Source organism: Metopolophium dirhodum, chromosome 7 (genome assembly GCF_019925205.1).
Source record: "Metopolophium dirhodum isolate CAU chromosome 7, ASM1992520v1, whole genome shotgun sequence".
In the NCBI taxonomy this organism is placed as follows: domain Eukaryota; kingdom Metazoa; phylum Arthropoda; class Insecta; order Hemiptera; family Aphididae; genus Metopolophium; species Metopolophium dirhodum.
In genome coordinates this window covers 18745836-18768732 of record NC_083566.1, presented here as the reverse complement: position 1 = coordinate 18768732, position 22897 = coordinate 18745836, and the positions used below count along the sequence as shown (strand labels likewise).

The following is a 22897-nucleotide window of genomic DNA, read 5'->3' as shown; positions in this document are numbered from 1 at the left end:
ATATTTTGTATTGACTTGAAAATTGATAACTTGAAGCCCCATGAATAATCATTCTTTAATGAACTAAATATTTTGAATAGTTTTTTCCAAATTTTTTTTTTGTTTTTTAAAATCTATTTGCCTACGGGCGCCAACACCTCCATTCAATTTTTTTTTTTTAGTACTGTAACTCTAGTTGAATATTTTGTATTGACTTGAAAATTGATAACTTGGTGCCCCATGAATAATCATTCTTTAATGAACTAAATATTTTGAATAGTTTTTCTGTTTTAGATTCTGGGCATTTTGTTTGTACTTTGTAATGTGTATTCCTACAGTTAAATTTATTCAAATTTTTTTTTTGGTTTCCTAAAATGCATTTTGGCGCCAACACCCTCCTTTAATTTTTTTTTTTAGGATTTAACCTCTAGCCAAATTTTTTAAACATTGACAATCGAGTACCCTTGAATAATTCTTATCTTTAATGAACTAAATATTTTAAATAGTTTTTTCTGTTTAATAATCTGGGCATTTTAGTTTAAACTTTGAAATGTATTTTTCTTCTGTAAAATGTATTCAAAATTTTTTTTTGTTTTCCTAAAATGCATTTGCCTGCGGGCGCCAACACCCTTCTTCAATTTTTTTTTTTAGGATTTAACCTCTAGCCAAATATTTTAAATATTGACAATCTGGTACCTCTTGAATAATCCTTGTTTAATGAAATAAATATTTTAAATAGTGTTTTCTGTTTAATATTCCGGGCATTTTAGTTTAACTTTGAAATGTATTTTTCTTCTGTAAAATTTTTTTGGTTTCCTAAAAGGCAGTTGCCTGCGGGCGCCAACACCCTCCTTCAATTTTTTTTTTAGGATTTAACATCTAGCCAAATTTTTTAAATATTGACAATCGATTACCCTTGAATAATCCTTATCTTTAATGAACTAAATATTTTAAATAGTTTTTTCTGTTTAATATTCTGGGCATTTTAGTTTGAACTTTAAAATGTATTTTTCTTCTGTAAGAAAAATCATTATTTAATGAACTAAATATTTTGAATAGTTTTTCTGTTTAAGATTCTGGGCATTTTAGTTTGTACTTTGTAATTTGTAATCATACAGTTAAATTTTTTCAAAATTTTTTTTGGTTTCCTAAAAGGCAGTTGCCTTTATAAATATTGAATATTAAATATTGATTTTTAAGTTTTTTTGAATTATTCAATAATATTTGAATATGGAAATAGATATTTTTCATAGAATACCTACATAAATTAATTTTTATATTGGTATCGCCATTCGTATAATTAGTAGGAAATTTTGGTATAGTTGATTGGGTTTTTTAGTTTTTTAATACATGATAAATTCAAAAATGTGTTCATTATTTAAATTATTCAAAAATTAATTTGGCGGGAAATTTTCTTTTGTCAATCTTAATGTCGATACTTTTTTGAGAATGTAAATTTGATTTCAAGGCTTGGCTGCGTTGAATCTTGAAGATTTTATGTCGATACGACTGAAATATTGAATGATTTACGTTTTCGATATAATACGAATTTGGAAAACATAACAAACAATTTAAAAGGCTGGACTGCGTTGTATCTTAAAGACTTCAAGTCGATAAGACTAATATTGATGAAGTTAGGATTTCAAGTATTTTTAAAAAAACTATAAATCTAAAGTTCAATTTTTGGAACTCAGATCAGCTATGATAAATTCTCATTAAGTACCTACCTGAGCAAAAGTATTCAAATACTTTTTAATCACTTGAATACGCGTATTTTACATACTTTTCAAAACAGGTATCTGTATTTGAATACTCTTAAAAAGTATTTTTCCTAGTAAATATTATATTAATATTGTTAAACAAACATTCTAATAGATTATAGATTTAAATAATAATTTAACAACTGTGTTCCAGAAAACAGAATATAATATATAGTGTATTATATATGGATACATTTACGACTTATGTTACACTTATAAGTTATAATATATTTACAAGACTTATATTTATTTATTTGATTTTTTGTTTATTATTGTCAACAAATAATACCTTTTGGATAAATTAGGTATTCACAGAGTTAATTTGAAATTATGTTAATAAATTGTTATTACTTATTTGTTAACTGTTTTCATCATTTACATTAACAGTAGTAATATTTAAAATAAAATTGTCAAAATTGTACTTCATTGTTAATGTAGTCGTTAAACGTCTGTTTTAAAATATTTCCTTATTTATATGAAAAAAACATTATATAGCCATATAGGTAGTATTATTTAAACATTGTTAATTAATCAAAAGTTCATATTATATAATATCCATTTATAACTTAGAATATAAATTTAAAACCATAGTACGTGCAGTGCTACTCTACCTATGTTGTGTTAAAATAAATTTAATTATTTATCTAAGTAATCACTGTAGCTTATGAAAAAAACAGTCTGTTGTGGCATTGTTCATGTACAAAATGTATCTGAACCACTCAGAACGCCCTGAAAAAAAGTTCTAATGATGTGCCTGATAGTTATTAATATAGTATAGTGCAGTGGTCGGCAACCTTTTGAAGAAGGTAAAAAGAAAAAAATAACTGTTTAAAACTTTAAAATAATAGAGCATAAAAATTACAGTTTTTAATAATATAATAATTATAATATAAAAGTATGGAAATTACAACTGCTTTAGGCTTAATTTGATTTTTGTTGTTGGATATTGTTAATTATTTTTTAAATTTCCACATTAAAATTTCTTGTGCTGGCTCGAAGTACATGGTGGAGATGGTCATTAATTAAACGTGAACGGTATGGATTTTTAATTTTTTTCATATGAGAAAAGGCCTGTTCACACACGTAAGTGGATCCAAACATACTGAAGTATTTTGCAGCTATATTTTTAATTTTTGAAAATGATGCAGGAAGTTCAACGAAAAAAAGTAAAGCAGATGATTTGAATGAGTCTTTTAAGATATCTTGTGACTGCAAATCTATTATTTCCATTTGAAACTCAACATCAACATCTTCATAATCAATATTAAATGGATTGGCGAGTAGTTGAAAAACGCAACGTTTTACTTTACTGAACAGAATAGAAAATTAATATTATAATCCAAATACACTCGTCGTATCTACTCTAGGTATCTTATCGGTAACTGTCAAGGTATATCTACCATTATAAAATATGACTGATAGAAACGTTCAATTATATATTTTATACAATATGATTTTTAAGATATAATATTCGATTAAATGTCGTTGTCGTAGAATTTAAAGCGGGCCGCCGGTTGCCGACCACTGGTATAGTGTGTATTGAAAGAATTCAGATTTGTTTGTTTAATTAATATAGTATTAAAACAATTTTGTTAATTTAACCCAAGAAATCGATATTTTTAATATTTTTTAAAAAAATTAACTTAAATTATAAACTTGCTGTATATTTTATTATGATTGCTTCTAACAGTAATTCAAGAAAGATAATGTGTTTATTGGTGCAAATGTATGTTTTCTTGCCAATTATAAAAATATTGAGTGCTGAGTGGGTATAATATTACATATAAACAATAATGTTTATTTTAGTAACAGTAAAAAACTGTATGAGGGATACATTTTCAATTCCGAATTAAATTAAAAGTGTAAAATTAAATGCTATACCCAAAATACGTATTATAAGATATAACAACTAATAGTTATTAGGTTAAGTTACGTTCGGTTGTATACGACTTAAGCAATTATTATATTAATTTATAACTTTTATTTTTAAGTTAGTTTTGCTAACCTGTGGTTATAACAACATTTATTAATATGACAAATATTTAAAATTTCAAAAAAGGGGGACCCTCGTGTTAATACCCCTAATTTAGTTTTTTGAATAGCGCTGGGAGTTTTTGTGCACAAACGTCGGGACCTGGTGCACATTTCTGCACAAACGTTTGGCAACTTAAAAATTTCAATTTTCCAAAAAGAGGGTGTCTCGTTTCAATGGCCCCCCCCCACTTTATTTTTTGGATAGCGCTGGGAGTTTTTGTGCACAAACGTCGGGACCTGGTGCACATTTCTGCACAAACGTTTGGCACATTAAAAAATCCAAATATTCAATGTGGGGGGGCTACCGTTTCAATGCCCCCCCCCCCATTTTGTTTTAGGGATAGAGCTTTCAGTTTTTGTGCACAAACGATTGGACTTGGTGCACATTTCTGCACAAACGATGCACAAACGTTTGGCGTGGTCAGAAGTTCAAATTTCGAAAGTGGAGGGGCCATTGAAATGGACCTCTTTCACTTAATACAATAATAAAACAATTATACATTTATTTTTTAAACATTATTTTCTATTTATTGTTTTATGAGTACTAGTATAATGATAAAAATAATAACATTTTTAAGGACAAAACTGCTAAAGAAAAATCTGTTTTTACACAAATAAAAAGAAAAAAATTACATGAGTATAATAATTATAAAGCGTCAAATACTATAATATGTCAATAATGTAAAATGTGTTGCAATTATTTTAAAGCTATTGTATTGAATGTATGATCTGAAAGCAAAGCATAATTTAAAAAAATATAATAATTAAACTATTTATATGGGCAGTAATTATAGTATAGAAAATTGAGGTATAGTCTCTTAAAAAATTATATATATATATATAAAAAAAAAAATTATAATACACAAGTCTAGTTGGTTTGACTGAATACGAAAAGAAATCAAATAATGTTTAGCGAAAACTTGTATTTCAAATTTTTAGTCCCCCTAAACAATATAATATGCCTCCAGAAGTAGGGGGAGAAATTTTGGTAATGTTTTAAAAAATAAATTTTGTCAAATTAACAAGATAAAAAAATTAAGAAAAAATAACAAAAAATTTAAAGTTGATAGTTTTAAGCTTTTAACTAAAAAAAAAAAACAATTTATTAACACAGCTCTTATAGCTTTCTGATAAAGATATATGAATCGAAAGACAAGAAAGAAGTAATAATAATAAAAAAAAAAATATATCTAAATAACAATGAAATTAGGTAACATGAGCGAGAAATTGAGATACTAATGGCAAGTACTAAAATATTTTAGAACTACCATTTGCGATCAGTCACTGACATCAAGTGTACAGCGCTTTCGCTCTCGCCCCATCCAGTCGTTCGTGCCGACGCCCTTACGTCTGTAGCTGTGGCGGGTCCGATTGCGCTGACCCCCCTCTTTCTGGAGACTTTTATCAGACCTCTTTTCGCCTGAAAAAAAAACAATACATCTTTAATAAATGATTAAATGGGCTAACTGAGTGATTTCATAGTTGGAACTGAATAAGAATTAAATTATAAATAAATACAATGTAACATACATTTAATGTATCAATAATATAAAATTATTTGGAATACAAAGCTTTAAGTTATATAAGCTATCTAAATTAACCTAAATGGTGAACTCCTTTCTCATTTGTGAGAACTCCCCTAGCTGATAAAAATAACAATAATAAAATTTTGTTTTCTAAGACTTGCCTTGTTTATCTTGTAAACTTCCCATGGCTTGAAGCGCCGCCACTATTTCCAGCTGCGCCGATTCGGCCACCACTGCCATTTCCCCATGACCGATTGTTTGGTGCAACTCCGTGCCATTGTCTATTTCCAGTAGACGCTGTTCCCCAAGGGCCGGCAGCCCCAGCATCCCAGCGGCCTGCAGGCCACATCCACGAATTAAATCCCCATGGCCAATCTAAAAAAAAAACGAAGAATAACTAACTAAACATAAACATAACTAGATAATCCAAAATGTTAATATTTTTTTGTATATATTATATTAAAACTAGATCTGCAAGCGTAATTCTTAATATAACCGTTTTGTACATAAACAATAACATATTTAACTAAATATTTAGGGTTAAAATTAAACTTATACTTGAAATGCTACTTTAAATGCTAATTCATAAATTTAAAACAATAATATCTAGTTGAACAATATCATACAAAATGATTGTATCTACTAAACAATCACAAACTTAATAATTTTAAGAGGATGTTTAGTATTTTTTATGGTATTACACTTTCACTAAAATGTTACATTAACTATTTTTAGTTTCTTCTAATAAATAATATTGTACAAAAATATAAAAATATTATAATATATTATAATATTTTGTAAACACCCTCTTAAATACAATTTGTACAATACACGTGTTACATAAAATTACCATCATCCTTTCTGTTGAATTGATACATTTACTCACAAAACACATACTGTCAGGCATCATGGAAAACACTAACTTGTTGTTATTTGAGTAAACAAAGTCGGCATAATAGTAGTCGCTTAAAATAGTTGGAAGAAAAATAAATGCGGTTGGAATCATCGTGTACTCTGGATGCCATGGAATAAAAGTAACATGCAAAAGAAATGAATGGAGTGTAACACCAGGAAGTAGGATCACATTATGGGATGATTTATTTTTCATTTTCTGCTACTTTTTGGTTTTAAAATTTAAACCGTCAAATGATGCTTTATTTATTTTACAAAGCTGAAGATAAAAAATAGGGAGATGAAAAACAATATTTTTTGTTTTATTTTTTATTTAAATATTTTCGTTGTTTGTATATTTACATTCATTAAGTTCAATAAAATATAAAATACAACAGTATACTAAATAAAATAAGTATAACTGTATTATTATATCTTTGAATGACTAAAGAACTTATAATCAGTGATTAATTAAGTGATTTAAGTGACTAATTAATTTTGATACCGTCAATAAACGATGGTGGCGCTGCAGAAGCAATGCGAAAGCAGATCCCGCGGCGTCGTCGGTTAAAACAGGCAAAAGAAAAAAAAAAGTGACTAATTAATTAATGAAATCCTTTTTTTTTATATAAACAAGTATATATTAGGTATCAAAAATTACTGTATAATGTATACTAAACAAATACATCGAATTTGAATATTGAATTTTGTAATTAATTTCTCTAAGTGTTGTATTCTCACAAATTAGGCAATACACATTTTTTTAACATAAGGCATAACATTTTAGAAAAAAAACTTCTAGTCTTGTTACTATTATTTAACTATTTGGTTTAATTTATTTTAAGAGAAATAATTGTATGATAATGACAAAATACTAAATGGTAATTTTAATTTGCATAATTTATATTTAATTATTTAACAACTTCACAAAAAACTTATATGCGTTTGCCCATCATTAGTTATTTATATTTCTAAATGAAACTTATTAAAAGTGTAACTATAACGTGCAAACATTAATGTGCATGCATCATAATATTATGTTATTACCTCAGACTAATCCCAATACTGTTATCAATAAACAAATAAAATATTGAAAATGAAAATTATGTAGGGTTATAACTTTGTATTATAGATACTATAATATTAAAAAATACTTACCAAATTCACCTCGACCAGCCATACGTAAATTATTTGAAACGGTACGATAGCCTGGTCTTGGAGCCCCCATCAATGATAATGGTTGTGGCATCAACCTAAAATTAATGAGGAAATTAATAAATTTAATAAAAGAGTCTGCTGTTTATACTTAAATATCAATAAATATGAGTTTTTAGTTAGTTTGAAATAATATTAAATAAAAGAAAACTATCTGAAATTGACCAGTCTGAATGATAACAAATTTAATGTATTGTGTATTTCATATTTAATTGTATGTTATAAATTAGTAAATAAATAATGTAACTACCCAAAAGCACGGCCTTGCATATTGGTAAACATACGGCGTTCTCTAGCTCTTAAAATTTCTTCTTTTTTCTTTTTATCAGATGGAGGTTTGGCTAGCGATACTTCCAAAGTAGCTCCATCCAAATTGCTACCATTTAGCTCTTCCAAAGCCTACAAGACAAATTCCATAATTATGTTATGATAAAATAATAAGTCGATTTCAGATTATATACAATTAACTGAAATTGATCCTAGCCATTTTCTGTGTTCAAGACAATGTACTTAGTAAATTTACAAGGTTATAAATTATAAGAATACTTGATTTTAATATAATTAAAATAATCACTTATTACCAGTTTATATATAATGGTACCTTCCTAATTGAGTAAAAAACAGTATATTTTACATATTATTTAAATTGTTTAGTATAAGACATTAAATTAACTAAATGATATGGTAGCATTTTCAAATAAACATTTTTGGGATAAAATATCCTGTGTAATTTTATAATATTTACAGAATCTACAAATAGTGAATAAATAGATAAATGTGTGACTTAATGACCCCAAAAAGCATTTCCAATCACACTAACACAAATTATGGGAGTATTTAGAGTTTGTAGAAAAAACACAGTAAAAACTTTATAAATAAGTTATTTCATAAAAAAGAAATATAGCTCATAACTGTTTTAGTTGGGACCAGAAAAAAAGTAAATATTATCAACATAGGCCATAGCAGAAAGTTTTAATCCACTTTCGGACCAGGATACATTATTTGGAAATATGCGTTGCCAACGATGTCGCTAACATTTGATTATGTCTCCGCTTTGAGGGGAAATCCAAAACACTGTCAAAGACAATGTTGAAGAATTTTTAGATGTACGTACATTTGTTATTTTAACTTCCGCACTATAGCCGAAAAAATAAAAATTAAAAGGTTGTTGTTTGTATACAATCTCACAAAAATGTGGCCCCCCAGTAGTAACAAAAACCATAAGACGTACAATACTGAAAATTCCTGGCGCCAATAATATTTGGGCTCCATTCATTGGTCACTTTTGTGATTCCAAATATAACACTTATTTTAACCATATAATATGACATTCAATATTACCTTGAGAGCACAACCTCTATCATTAAAATGAATAAAAGCATAATCTTTAATTTTTTTCACTCTTTCTACTGAACCATGAACTTCAAAAGTTTCTTTTAGACGGTTTTCAGTTACTTCTTGAGTTAAATTCCTAACATACAACACTTTAACCTAAAACAATAATTTATATTTTAATATAACCATTTAAAATTATTAATGTTTGCTTGTTTTAATATTTACTTTCGACATAGTTTCATCATCAGGCTCTTCTTGAGGATCAGCCCAATCTACAATTATATCACAGCCCCATACTTTGTAGTTTGGAGCGCTTAAGCGTCTTTTTGCTACAGAAGCAGCTTTATGAGAATCATACTCTAAAAAGCAAAATCCTCGATTCTTTCGACGGTCATCAGGAGAACTATAGATTATGACTTCTGTGAGTCCACCTAAAAAACATGGTATTATATAGTATAACATATAAATTAAATGGTTTTTAGTGAATTACTTGTTATTTTGCCAAATTCTTCCATAATATCTTCTTTCCCTTTTGATTTAGGAATGTTCCCAATAAAAAGACGAAGATTGGGTACACTAATATTCACTTTGATATTTTTTCCAGGCTTTATTTCATAACCATCGAGCTGGAATCATAGGTTTTTTATTATGTAAGTTACATACGTGCAACAATATTTTCAGAAAAAATATATTTACTTCTACAGTAGCTCTTTCGGCCTCTTCCTTAGTAGTATAAGTAACAAAAGCATATCCACGGTTAGTACCAGACAATGGATCCATCATCAATCTCAAATCATAGATCTTACCACACTTTTCAAATAGTGGAATCAGTTCATCTTCAAACACAGTATTCGGCAATTTTCCACAAAACACCTATAATTTAAATTAATTTTAAAAATATGTTATACTATAATACCTTAAATATTAATTTACCTCACAACCAGCAGTTGGCTTAGGATCAGTCCAGTCAGGTGGTGGACCATACTTCCGTTGCCCAGTAGTCACATCAAATTTATAGTTAGTTCTAGCTAATATTTCCTAAGTATGAAAAAAGGGTTAAAAACACTTATTTAATTATTACAAATTTAATGAAAATATACCTTAACTTTATCAAATTCTGGCCCTTTGGGTGGTTGTACAAAAGGCTCTTGAGGGGTGATTCTTGTTTTTTGTCTATAAGTTTTCATTACTCCACATAAATATGCAGACTTATTGGATACATGTAATAAATTGCTATCAAGAAATTGAGAAAGAACTCCTAAAGCTGCGTCAACAGGAAATTCTTTTAATGCATCCAATGCTCTAGTATCCAAATCAGAATGTGCTAATTTACCTAATAAAACAATTTTAAATCATATACAAATTGATGACATTAAAAAAGAACTAATACTAATACTAAAATTATAAAAGGATTATACAGATTATAAAATGTAAATTACATTTTGAATATGCCCCAAAAATAAGGAATACTAGTATATAACTGCTGAATTTTCACCATAACATAATAAAAAATTAAATTTAAATGAAAACAAACTATAGGCACACAATTTAAAAAAATTATGATAATTATTATTCCCTAGAAATAGTGTACCTATTAATTTCAATCAATTATGACTTCTGGTCGATATTAATTATTCACAATATAGAATAAATTCTACCTATTTAGTACAATAGATAATAAAATGAACAAAAACATTTAAATAATTTACCTAAATGTTTAATAGAAGCTATTGTTACTGTTTTGTAACATAATATTTTTAATTTTGTTCACGGATACAAAACAGTACAATGATTATGGTAAGAAAAAAGATAAAATTATAGCCAACCACCTAATTTAAATTAGTTTTTAATGATTCTAAAATAATTTAATGAAAAATATAGGTAAGGTTAATTTTCTTAAGATATTATAAATATATTATAACTATCTATAAAACAGAATATATTATAATAAATCATATTTAAGTGCATAGGAATGTTACAAGATATTTAAAATTGATAGATATTATAATTTAACTAGATAACAAATATCCTAAACATGACTATGTTAAGATAATAACCTAAGAAAACAATGTTATATCAATTAGTTGGCAGAGTTAAAATATAATTAAGTATTGCCCCCTCTCAACAAAATACACTTATGACATATTTCACAAATGATAAATTGTACTTAAATTATTTAGGTAAACATTTTTTTTAAATTACAAAAACCTACATTATAAAACATTAAAAAAACAACTAGGTAGATCTGACTACCTGTAGACATATATTAGATGCTACCTAACTTTTATGTAATATGACAAATCTGTAGACTATTAGGTCCTATACAAGCAGACTAAATATTTTTCTCCAAGAAGGCTCCATCTAAAAAATGCACACAAGGTTTACAGATGAATGATCTAATGTATATATCATTGGATTCCTACTGTACGAGCAAAATTTTCCTGCGCATATGAATTGCTATATTATGTATCCAGATGAATTAGATACCTAGGTATAATTGAAAAGCGCAGTGGATAAAAATGTAATCTGAACACAGTCTTACCGCTTTTATAGATTTCATCTAGCCTGTCGGCGACCGACTCGTGTATTCCGTATTCAAGAAGCTTTTTGTGATCTTCAGACTTCTGAGCGTCAGCGGGCGATTCGTCCACGTTTTCGTCTAACCTGGCGTTGTTGACTTCCATACCGAACTGAAAAACGTCAAAAACACACACCTAACGTGAGACGTGCGAAAAGGTCAAACGGCCGACTGACAGGGCTGGGAAATCGGGGCGGTACAACCGTTTCGATCACCATATTGTGACCGGCAAGTGTATGGGCGGCCTGGCCTGGTCGGCGTGTGCGAGCTTACTCACTGAATAATATCGGCGTCTCCTGCGGAAGTAAAGCGGATCCCCGTCGTGGCAGTGGTCGTTGTGGCGGCGGCGGCTGTGGCTGCGGCGGCGGCGGTGTCTCGACTTTCAGCACGCGCCTCTCATCTGGCACACGCGAAGTTGGAGGAGATGTCTATTGTATATATTTTGCTGGTCGGCGGTGCAGCTTACTTTGCATAGCCGAAGAAGAAGGAGAAGAAGACTGAAGAAGACGAACAAGACGACGACGGATGCCGGTATGCGTGTGTTGGCGCGCACGGTCGCGTGCGTGTGCGTGCGTCCGTGTGAAGCCGGAGCGGTTACAAATTACAATAATATCGCGTCGTTGTTCGTCTGGCGGGCGCGCTCGGTCGATCTGTCGCTGGCGTAGTGACGTGTGGCAACCGGGTGCAGCCGGCGTCACCGCGGTGCAGAAAAATGTCGTTAAAACTGTGTCGCGTCGTGCGGACCGAGCGCGGATTTCGAGCGGCTGACGACAGACAGTGCGCTAGTACTCGGGGCGGCGGCGACGGCAGCGGAATCGCACCGATTACCGAACGGTAGAGGGTTAGGAATTGGTCGAATTCGGCAAAGTGACGCTGCCGCTGCGGGAGAACGGTGTACGCGGTATAATATCGTGGTATAATGTGGTATTGGTAGGTATATGCGTTGAAATGACGGGGACGAGAAATAAAAGTTGAAAAAAAAAAACAAACAAGTGGAATAAAAAAAATAGTTAAAAAACAACGACCCAGGAACCGTTTTTCGCAAATACGCGCGTCCCCATTGGTCGAACCGGGTGTAACGGCTCTTGCAAGCCGCACTGGTGCCAACCGAAACCGGTCGCGACCGCGCGCTTTTCTTACGTCCTCAGCTGCAGCACACATACATTACGTACGTTATAATATTGTGCATTCGTGTACACAATAATATTGTATTTTATCGTTTGACAAATAAAAATTCATTCACGATACACGGATACACTAATACACCGTCTCCTGCGACACTAACCCGTTCGCTCCCACACACACCGCCACCTCATTCTCTACTACGAAATTTTATTTTACTTCCCTCCCGCCAAACCCTCCTCGCCATACTAATACTACGTCACCCCTCGCAAATTTGAAACCGCGATTGTTGACCGCGGGAGCATTTTTTATTCTTACCCTCCTGTTGCACGCACACCTACCGACCGACGAAAAACATACAATATAATATTATATATATGACTTGGACTCTCGATTCTCATCGCTATTCGCTTTATCGGTCCATTTTTTTCTTTTCGCACACAATAGACCATATTCTTATATATTATAGGTATATATATAATATCATCTACAATATAATATGTATTTATATAATATACGGTTATATTATTATATTGTCCCCCACGCCGTTATTATTATTATTATTGCACTACGTCTTTATCTTCAAGTTTCAGCCGTTGTATAGACCGGATGCGAATTTCCCATGGACCTTTCTGCAATTATTGTCCGTACAGAGCTGCTGACATTTTATATAATAGCTAGTTTATTGTCTACCTTAAATACCTGCCCATATATACGTAATATATGTCTGAGTATAAAAGTAGGATGTACACCAGCAGCCTTCTATGTACCTATATAAATGTATATACAAATACATAAGCATGTAATATTTTATTATTATATACCCCATGGTCCATGAGGTACATATCTGATATTGCGGGAGGACCGAGCCGCGCGCGACCTTTGAATGTTAGTATTTTTAAGTACGTTCGTCGTAAAATCCTCTTCTATTATACGTTATACAATAACAAAGCACATACATTTTATCATCATTGTTATTTGTAATAATAGTATTTCACATTTCCAAACACTACTCGTCTAGTATATTATAGATAAATCTATAATAGAATACAAACGTAAATCGAGCCCCCCTCGCAACGGACACGATGTGAAATAATACGTCCGTACGTGTGAAACGGATTCCCCTAACCTGCCTAATCACAATGGGTCTAGCCATCAAGGAGACGTTATTACTAAGTGCCGAAATAGGTACCATACTACCGTATGATATCGGAAAATCGCAACGGTTTTTAAGTTTTTCTGAAGAATTGAAAACCTAAATAGGCACTCCAGAAATTTAACAAAATATGAAAAACCTCTTTTTTTTCAGATGTTGTCGTCTTGTCTAGACTGTCTGATATCATAAAGCGCGTCTCTTATATTATTATCATTGTTTAGAATTATCATGCCAATGCCATCAGCCATAACATAATGTTGATTTTAAAAAAACCGGAATTATGATTTCTGAATTCTAAGTCGAGATATTTTTTTTGTTAAACGTTAATTCATAATACAATATTATTCATACAAAATTTAAATAGTTTATTTCGGATAACAGTAAAATGTCTGACGTTATTCTAATAGAATCGGTAAGTTTCCCTTAACATTTTCATTAAATATTTAAAATGTTGATGTAAAATGTAAATACATAATGTTGTAGTTTTATTATTTCAAAATTACTTTTATACAAAAATAAATAAATTCATATTTTCTTTAGGATGATACATCAAGTATAGATAGTTCAAATACTGATCTCACAACACGAAGCCATGAACCTGCTAGACGTGGTCGTAAAACTAAATCCAAACCTTCCAATAATACCAAAAATGTTAAGCTTCAGTACAAATTTTCGTATGTATTAAACTCTTAATGATTCATATTATTTATAATAAAATATCTACACTATAGGTACTTAATTTTTATTTCAACATAAACATAATAAACTTGAACAAATAATTTATTTTTATAATGAATTTTTCTATCAAATCAATTTTTTTTTTTTTAAATAGAAAAAAATCTTGATTTTTATTAGGAAAATTGTGGTAGTATGTGTATAGTGACAATTACAATACTATTCTGTAAAATTGAATTATGAATTTATGATTAATCGAACCACACTTCCTTTTAATACAAATAGATTTTTAATAAGTGAGTTTGAATAAAATGTAAAGTTATTCAGAATATTTATTTACTTTTTTCTTCATAAATGTAATGAATTTAATTTATATTGACACAATTATTTTATTTATCTTTATAACATACTTTATTTGTTTCATATATGTTTATGATAGATGTGCATTAAGAGAAGACCATGGTCAATCACTATTTGGTGTTCAATTTAATCATTTATTAAATGAAGACCAACCATTAATATTTGCATCTGTTGGCAGTAATAGAGTTTCAGTTTACCAATGTTTAGATGATGGTACTATTAATTTACTGCAAAGTTATGCAGATCCAGATGTATCCTTTTAATAAATATTAAATAATAAATGTATATAATATATTATTTTATAAATATATATTTTATAAATTATTTTATTTACCATAACTGTATTAATGAAATTATATTTTTTGTCAGATATCCTTAACTATATAATATTATATATTTGTAGACAAATGAAACATTTTATACTTGCGCATGGTCTGTAGATGAAAACGGCAAGCCACTTTTAGCTATTGCTGGAAATCGAGGCATCATACGAATACTTAGTCCAGTCACTATGTCATCTATTAGACATTATATTGGTACGCATTGATAATTTACTAAAAAAAATTACTTATGTTAAATGTATAATCTTATAAAACCTAGGTCATGGACAAGCAATTAATGAGTTACAATTTCATCCAATTGATACAAATATGTTGCTGTCAGTATCTAAAGACCATACTTTACGTTTATGGAACATCAAAAGTGATGTGTGCATTGTTATATTTGGCGGTGCTGAAGGCCATCGAGATGAAGTTCTCTCGGCGGTAATTAAAATTATTTGTTATGTTATACTATATTTTTAAGTTGATTTCACACATTTTACCTGATTTATACCTTAGTATTATATTATATAATTAATAATATACTATATCTATTAGATCAGTGACTTAGGGTAGCACTATATGTTTTTGGTTAGGTTATAAAATAAAATAAAGTATATTATTTTTAATTTTAAACTTGCCCTTTAATAAACTATTTTAATTTTTAATGTAAAAAATTATTAGTCATGGAATGATATTTTGTAATGATAAAAAAAAGGCTATGCATAAAACTGGTCCCCTATTTTACAGTTTTTATTATTGAATCTATGTAGCTGAAGTTTATATTAAAATTAGTAGTATAGGAACATTAAAAATTTGAAAACAAACTTTATTTAGAAAGAATTATAATATATAACTATATTCTTAATGAAATTAAAAATACCAACTAAAGAAAAAATCAGATTTAAATTTATGAAATCTATATTACATTATTTAAAAAACAATTGTATTTTTAAGTAATTGAAAAAAAAATTATTATAATTTTATATAGGTATCTAGTTTTAAATTTTATATTTATTCAATCGTATCTGGCCAGGTGACACTACTCAGTGCTTTTCCATAAACACAACCTCCTGTCAATAAATATTTATCAAATTTACCAATTAATAATTATACTAATTGTATTGTATAGATTGTAAATATTTTTTTAATAAAATAAAAAGTTCAAAATTATATAGGTACTGCAAATAAATACTTGTGTATTTTTGTGTCATACATTTATAGCCCTATCTCCAAGTACCCTTTAAAAATATAAATTTAATTTGTGGCCATACCTGGGTAATAAAATGTAAACCAATATTCTATACGTAGCAGGTAGATAAAATGTAGCCTAATTCTTGAGATAGGTCTGTATAATAAAAAAAAGTTTAAGAATCGCTTTATTAGTTTATATTTATTTATTAAATATAATCATTTTGATTGCATTATTTTTTTATAAACATAGGATTTTAATATTGATGGTAATCGTATAATGTCCTGTGGAATGGATCATTCATTAAAGCTATGGAGTTTAGACAAAGACTATATCCAAGATGCTATTAAACAATCATATTCTTTCAATCCAAACAGATCTGCTCGACCTTTTGATACTATTAAGGAACATTTCCCTGTATTTTCAACACGTGACATACATAGGAATTATGTTGATTGTGTGAGATGGATTGGTGATTATGTTATTTCCAAGGTAATTATTGTATCATACATTTTTTAATAAAATGTATTTAATTACATATTATAATAAAACTGGATTTTAGTCATGTGAAAATTGCATGGTTTGTTGGAAACCTGGTCATCTAAAAGATACTGAACTCAAACCAAATGAAGCTGCCGTATCACAAATATGGTACTATGACTTTAAAGATTGTGATGTATGGTTCATTAGATTTTCTATGGATTTCTCCCAAAAAGTATTTACATAACAATAAAATATAAAATAATAATGTCAAAGAAATTAATAAGTAAAATTTTTTTTTCAATTTAGATATTAGCACTAGGCAATACCATTGGTAAAATATATGTTTGGGATTTAAATTCTAATGACCAAGCATCAATGCGTGTAACTACATTAGCTCATCCAAAATGTAATACAGTTATACGTCAAACTACATTTAGTCGTGATGGAAATATTTTGATTTGTGTGTGTGATGATGGTACTATCTGGCGTTGGGATCGATTACAAAGCGTTTGACAAAAAACAAAACTATTACTTTTATATCCCTTTTTATAGTATTGTATTTTATTTTTAGCTTAAATGTATTTGTTTATGACTATTATTTTGTTTATAATATTAAGTTCTCTAAACTCTTGGTTAAGTTAAGATGACTCCTTTCTACACTGAAACATTTATGTAAATAGTATTAAAAAACAAAATATTAATGTTATTTAAAATACTACAATAAATGTAATATTTGTATGTGTAATATTGTTTTTATTAAAATCATTTTTTATGATAAAAAAAACTGTAAAATAAGAAATACTAATCATGTGGCACACTCAAAGAATGTTTAAGTTAATTCAAATTATTATTATTTATAGGACAAAGTTATTATAGATGTATCATAATTTTTATTAAGCAGTTAGGTTATAATCATATATAGATATTAAGTGATAAAATTTCAGTTTTTACTATATTAGGACAGAATATCAGTCTCAATAATTATATGGTATATTTAGTCACACCAAGTTAGTAACTTCTCTCTGAAGTCATCTCTCAATATTTGATATTTGTATACTTATTGAAAGTTTTCGCACATTAGAGAATTAACAAATAGAGTATAAATTACTCTAAATTTAAAATGAAGGCATGATAAGCTTTTAATCAAATAATTTGTTTAAAATGTTTTCATTAAGTACAAATTGCCTATGTACATTTTTAATAGAATCAATAAGTTTAAAAAAATTAATTTTTATATTAAAAATATTATTATAATTAAATTCATTAAGATTACTTTAGGTTTCAGAAAAAAATTGTTACTCTATGTATTTCGTTTAAATATCTGAACAACTAAATATTTTTAATTTTTTACAAGAATCTTGTAACTAGATGAACATTTAATTTTAAATTTTAGCTTTGAATGCTGATAAAAAGAATGTTCCTAAATAATATTATTTAACAATATTAAACTACTAAAAAATTCTTAACTATAACTATAGTTAAAATTCACAAACTTAACCATGCCGTGCTTAATCCATTCAACTTTTAGATAGGTATTGGGCAGGACCAGACAAATAAAAAAAAAATGGATCTACCCGTACCAGGCTTACTTACGACAAAAACTATTCACGGGCCGGGCTTTCTAAAAATTTTACCGGGCCGGGCTTACTCGCCAAAAACTATTCTTGGGCCGGGTCAGGCTTTCTAAAAATTTTATCGAGCCGGGCTCACTTGTCTAAAACTATTTGCGGGCCGGGCTTTCTAAAAATTTTACCGGGCCGGGTCGGGTCGCGCTTACTCGCCTAAAACTATTCGCGGGCCGGGCCGGGCTGTAAAGTATCGGCCCGTGCAGACCTTTAGACTAATATCATAGGCTGGCTGACCGTTTTAGCTCAGAATCGTTTTTCTTATACAATGATATTATATCATTGAAATCAAATTACAAAAAACAGTTAACACCATCCATTACAGTGACCCACTTGTAACCTACTGCACAGCATAGTGACATCCACTTACCCACGTTTTTTTTAATTTTTTATTTTTGTGTCTGTCACCACCATTTGAAGCAGCAAAACTGCTTCGATTTTCTTCAATAGAATCTTGTTCGATGGGAAAGTGAATCTAATTGGTGCATTCGGGAGGTCAAAAGTAAATAACTCCCAAGTTTTCAAAAAAAAAGTTTACCGGAAAGTCAAATTAAATTTTTATGAGCGTTTGATATAACGCTAAAATTTAAACCTAAAAACTAAACCATAGATTAACGAATTATCATCTAACAAATTTCTTATTTTGTTGTAATTCAAATACAAATAACCGTAGTCTGTAGATACTTCAAATTTTCACCAAATCTTTTTTTTTATCATTTTCTATAAGGACATGATAAAATTGTCAATATATTATATTGAATCGTTTTAAGCTACCTAGATATTTATAGTCTATAGACAATTGAAATTGACATTCAAATTTTTATATCTAATATTTTATAATTTATTACAAGATTCCTTATATGTTGATATAATAAAAGCAGTTGACAAATATTAAAGTCACGTATGTTTGCACGATTTCTTTTATAAGCATTTATTATCAAAATCTTGAAAATGTGCAAATTATTTTTAGCTTAATATGTCTCAAATGTTAAATATGTATGGGTGAGAATCGAAAATTTAAAGCAAGGTTTCGCATTTAAGTAGTTCATAGTGTAACAAAAAAATATACAAACACAGTTATTTTTATTATATTTTAAGTTAAAATTTGGACAAAATTAGTTATTTTAACGAAGAATACCTAGTCATTTTTTTGTAATTTAAGGGGTTGGTATCAATAGTATGGAAAATTCTATGAAAATTAATTAATGTATTTCTAATAATATGGTTTATTGAACGATTTGAGAGTATAAGCACGCTTATTATCAATAAATTGTAGAAGTTAATCTGCACTCTACAGTGCCTGTATAAAAGTAAATTTTCAATATTTGAATTACTAAACTCAATTATTCAAATTCAAAAAGTAAAATATCACAAGTTTTAGAAGTAAATACTGGACATTGAAAATAAAATATCGAAGATATTCTTTTCAAGAATATTATTATATTTTATCAGGACCGGATTTGACAGAGGGTTTTAAGGGCATTTGTCCCGGTCAGCAGATGTTTGGAGGGGGGGGGGATGCTGGAATACTATAAAAAAAATGCAAAACTTTTTGACACTCGAAAATTTAGTTTAGGTATTATTTGGTTTAGGAAGACAAAATATCAACTTCAAAAAATAAGTATTGTTTTGTTTGTATAATATTGTATATCATTTGGGCTGCAAACATGCAGGATTGGATCCATCCAGCGAACACAAAATATTTTAGTATACATATAGTAGTGGCGGATTTAAAATTTTTTTGGGGGGCAGCCCATTGTCTTTTTCCAAGTGTTACGACACAAATATTTAAAAACCGCCCAATTTATTAACCTAGGTGCTAAAAAACCAATAGGGGGGGGGAGCGAACACTTTCGCCCCCCTTAAATCCACCACTAGTATACATATAGGTATAAACGTTCGAATATATATGATTTATTTTTAAAAAAAACATGACATGGACTTCTGCAGTTCTGCTTCTAAAGGCCACCACATTTTTTTGATATCATTTTGATTGTATTATTTACAGTATATTAAAATTTGAAAATAATTTATAATAAATTATTAATGAAACAGTGTGAACGTTTAATTTCAAAATGTTAGATAATAAATAAAATGTTATAAGATTATTACAATTCTTTTTACTTTTAAAATTATGAAAGTTTAATAAAAATTATTTCGATATTGCTATCTTTAAATTAATTTTGAAATTTCTGTACATGAACAGCAGTAGTTTGAACGTGAAATAATCACGTTTTAGGTACCTATAGATAGTTATAACGTGCACATTTTAGATTCTGAGCGAAGCAATGAATGTATTGATTTTATAATGATGTGTGTTTTTTTTAAATTTTTTTTAAATTTTTTATTTTTGTATCTTTTCTGATAGGAAAGTGAATCTAGTTGGTACTTTGGGGAGTCAAAAGTAAATATTTTCCAGTAGTTTTCAAAAGTGGCGTGAAAAACAAAAGAAAAATTAAGGAAAAACGGGAATTTTTATTCAAAATCTGTTTACGAGAAAATCGATTTTGGTTTTTGGTGCAACTCTAAAACAAATTACCGTAGGTACATGAAATTTTGACTGAATTAGCATTTTCTATACACCATAACATTTTCCAAATATTTTGACTTATTTTGAGCTGTTTACGAACATTTTCAGTTTTCATGTTTTTTAGTTATTTTTTTTTTTTTATAAATACCAATGTCCAATAAGATGTTATTTGTTGTTAAAAAAGCTTGAAAATTTAAGAGAAGGCTCCTAGGTAATTGTTTCAAAGGCAGATGAAAAAAATTAAAAATCCTTAGTCACAGTTTTTATTTATAAGCATTAAGCATTTAAAGTTGAAATCTTGACAAAATACGGAAAAATCACGAAAATTAGCAAATTATGTTGAGTTGACAATTCATAAAAATTTTTCTTTTTAAATCTAAGATTTGAAAATGTAATACAAGATTATCCATAAGTTTGTCTACCTTTATCAAAAAAAAAATGTCTACAAGAAAATCAAATAAAATTTTTATGAGCGTTTGAAATTTATATTTTTACAACATTTGATATTCACTCGATATCTCATGTAACGATTTTCTTATTTTGTAATTAAAAAACGTATGACTGTAGATACTTGAAAATTTCACTGAATGTTTGTATTAGCATTTTCTATACACCATAACATTTTCCAAATATTTTGACTTATTTTGAGCTGTTTACGAACATTTTCAGTTTTCATGTTTTTTAGTTTTTTTTTTTTTTATAAATATCAATAAGATGTTATTTGTTGGTTAAAAAAGCTTGAAAATTTAATAGAAGGCTCCTAGGTTATTGTTTCAAAGGCAGATGAAAAAAATTAAAAATCCTTAGTCGCAGTTTTTTTTATAACCATTTAAAGTTCAAATTTTGACAAAATTTATCAAATTTAAAGTTTAATAATTATTTTGTAGTTAAAAATTTATAAAATGTTCAACTTTTATAACTAAGGATGGAAAATTGAAAACAAGGCTCCACGTAAATAGGTTATATATAAATTACTTTATTCACTATAATAACATCAAATATACTTGGTAATATCATAGGGTGACTAACCGTTTTCGCTCAGAATCGTTTTTCTTTACAATGATATTATATCATTGAATTCAAATTTAACACCATCCATTACAGTGACCCACTTGTAACCTACTGTACAGCAGAGCAACATCCACTTACCCACCTTTTTAATTTTAAATTTTTTCCCTTAACTATATTATATGGGATATTGCGTGTTTTATTTTTTTTACTGCTAGGGGCCTCAAAAAAATATTGGCCCCAGACATCCGAATGTCTAATTCTGGCCTTGTATTTTATACTCATCATAATTACACAAATGTCAAATACACAATAACATTTTCAAAATGCAATTTTTTCGATAAAAAAAAATTTAAGCTATTGTTGTACAATAATAATGCTTGTAACCTAAAATAAACTACTTTAATCATAATAATATCATAAAATATAATTAGTAATATTATAGACTGACAGACCAGATCAGTCTTCGATCAGTATCGTTTTTCGTGTATACCCACACTGATTTTATAACATTGAATTCAAATTTAACCCATCCGTTACACAGTGACTCCTCTATATAGACAGTAGACACCTATAATATGTACAGCACTACAGCAGAGTGACTTCCTCAGTTTTTTTTAGCTGTACTTATTTTTATTTGCGCTCCAATTTTATTTGAAAGTTACTTTATGATTTTATATTTATTATTTAAAGTAGTGACGGCCGTGACCACTTAATAGTTAATATACTTGTGGAGGGGGACTAATTTCTCTGTTTATATGTTTTACAAGGCTACGCCCCTCAAGCACCCCCTCTCAACAATGTTCACCTTTGTACATGGCTATTTGTGAATCTCAATTTAAAAATCGGTAAACAAGGTATCGAAAAATATATTTTTTCCATTTAAAAAAAATTGGAAACTGAAAATGTCCGTAAACAGTTTAAAACATATCCAAATATAAATTATCACTTCTTTAAAAAAAATTGAAATGTACAACTTAATTTAACCTATCATTTTTTGTCAAATAATCATATTGTAAGCTAATAACCATGATGTTGATGCTGTAACAATAATAAAAAAAAAAAAAAATCCAAATATTTTGAACATTTTATCGTGTATAGAAAACCA

At 28.7% G+C, this 22897-nt stretch overlaps 2 protein-coding genes across 5 annotated transcripts; one reads left to right on the top strand and one right to left on the bottom strand.

The window, feature by feature from the left end:
- Positions 1-4313: 4313 nt before the first annotated feature.
- LOC132948251 (heterogeneous nuclear ribonucleoprotein R) lies at positions 4314-12317 on the bottom strand. 4 transcript variants are annotated; one of them, XR_009665014.1, is made up of 13 exons: positions 11596-12316; positions 11283-11430; positions 9841-10073; positions 9674-9778; positions 9437-9613; positions 9231-9366; positions 8966-9171; positions 8747-8896; positions 7656-7804; positions 7349-7443; positions 5461-5674; positions 5042-5193; positions 4314-4502 (listed from the first exon to the last, which is right to left on the bottom strand). XR_009665014.1 is itself a non-coding variant. In XM_061018654.1 (12 exons), the coding sequence occupies exons 2-11, from the start codon at positions 11422-11424 to the stop codon at positions 5466-5468; spliced, it is 1602 nt and encodes a 533-aa protein (XP_060874637.1). In that variant the 5' UTR covers positions 11425-11454; positions 11596-12317; the 3' UTR covers positions 4617-5193; positions 5461-5465. The 4 variants fall into 4 exon arrangements, 3 of the variants coding, with proteins under 3 accessions (XP_060874637.1, XP_060874636.1, XP_060874638.1); XM_061018654.1 differs by lacking the exon at positions 4314-4502 and having other exon boundaries at positions 4617-5193; positions 11283-11454; positions 11596-12317; XM_061018653.1 differs by lacking the exon at positions 4314-4502 and having other exon boundaries at positions 4617-5193.
- A 1336-nt stretch (positions 12318-13653) lies between these two features.
- Positions 13654-17371, top strand: LOC132948252 (polycomb protein EED). Its single transcript, XM_061018656.1, has 8 exons — positions 13654-14008; positions 14137-14270; positions 14711-14882; positions 15035-15167; positions 15232-15395; positions 16396-16635; positions 16706-16858; positions 16933-17371. The coding sequence occupies exons 1-8, from the start codon at positions 13982-13984 to the stop codon at positions 17137-17139; spliced, it is 1230 nt and encodes a 409-aa protein (XP_060874639.1). The 5' UTR covers positions 13654-13981; the 3' UTR covers positions 17140-17371.
- The last annotated feature ends 5526 nt before the right edge of the window (positions 17372-22897 follow it).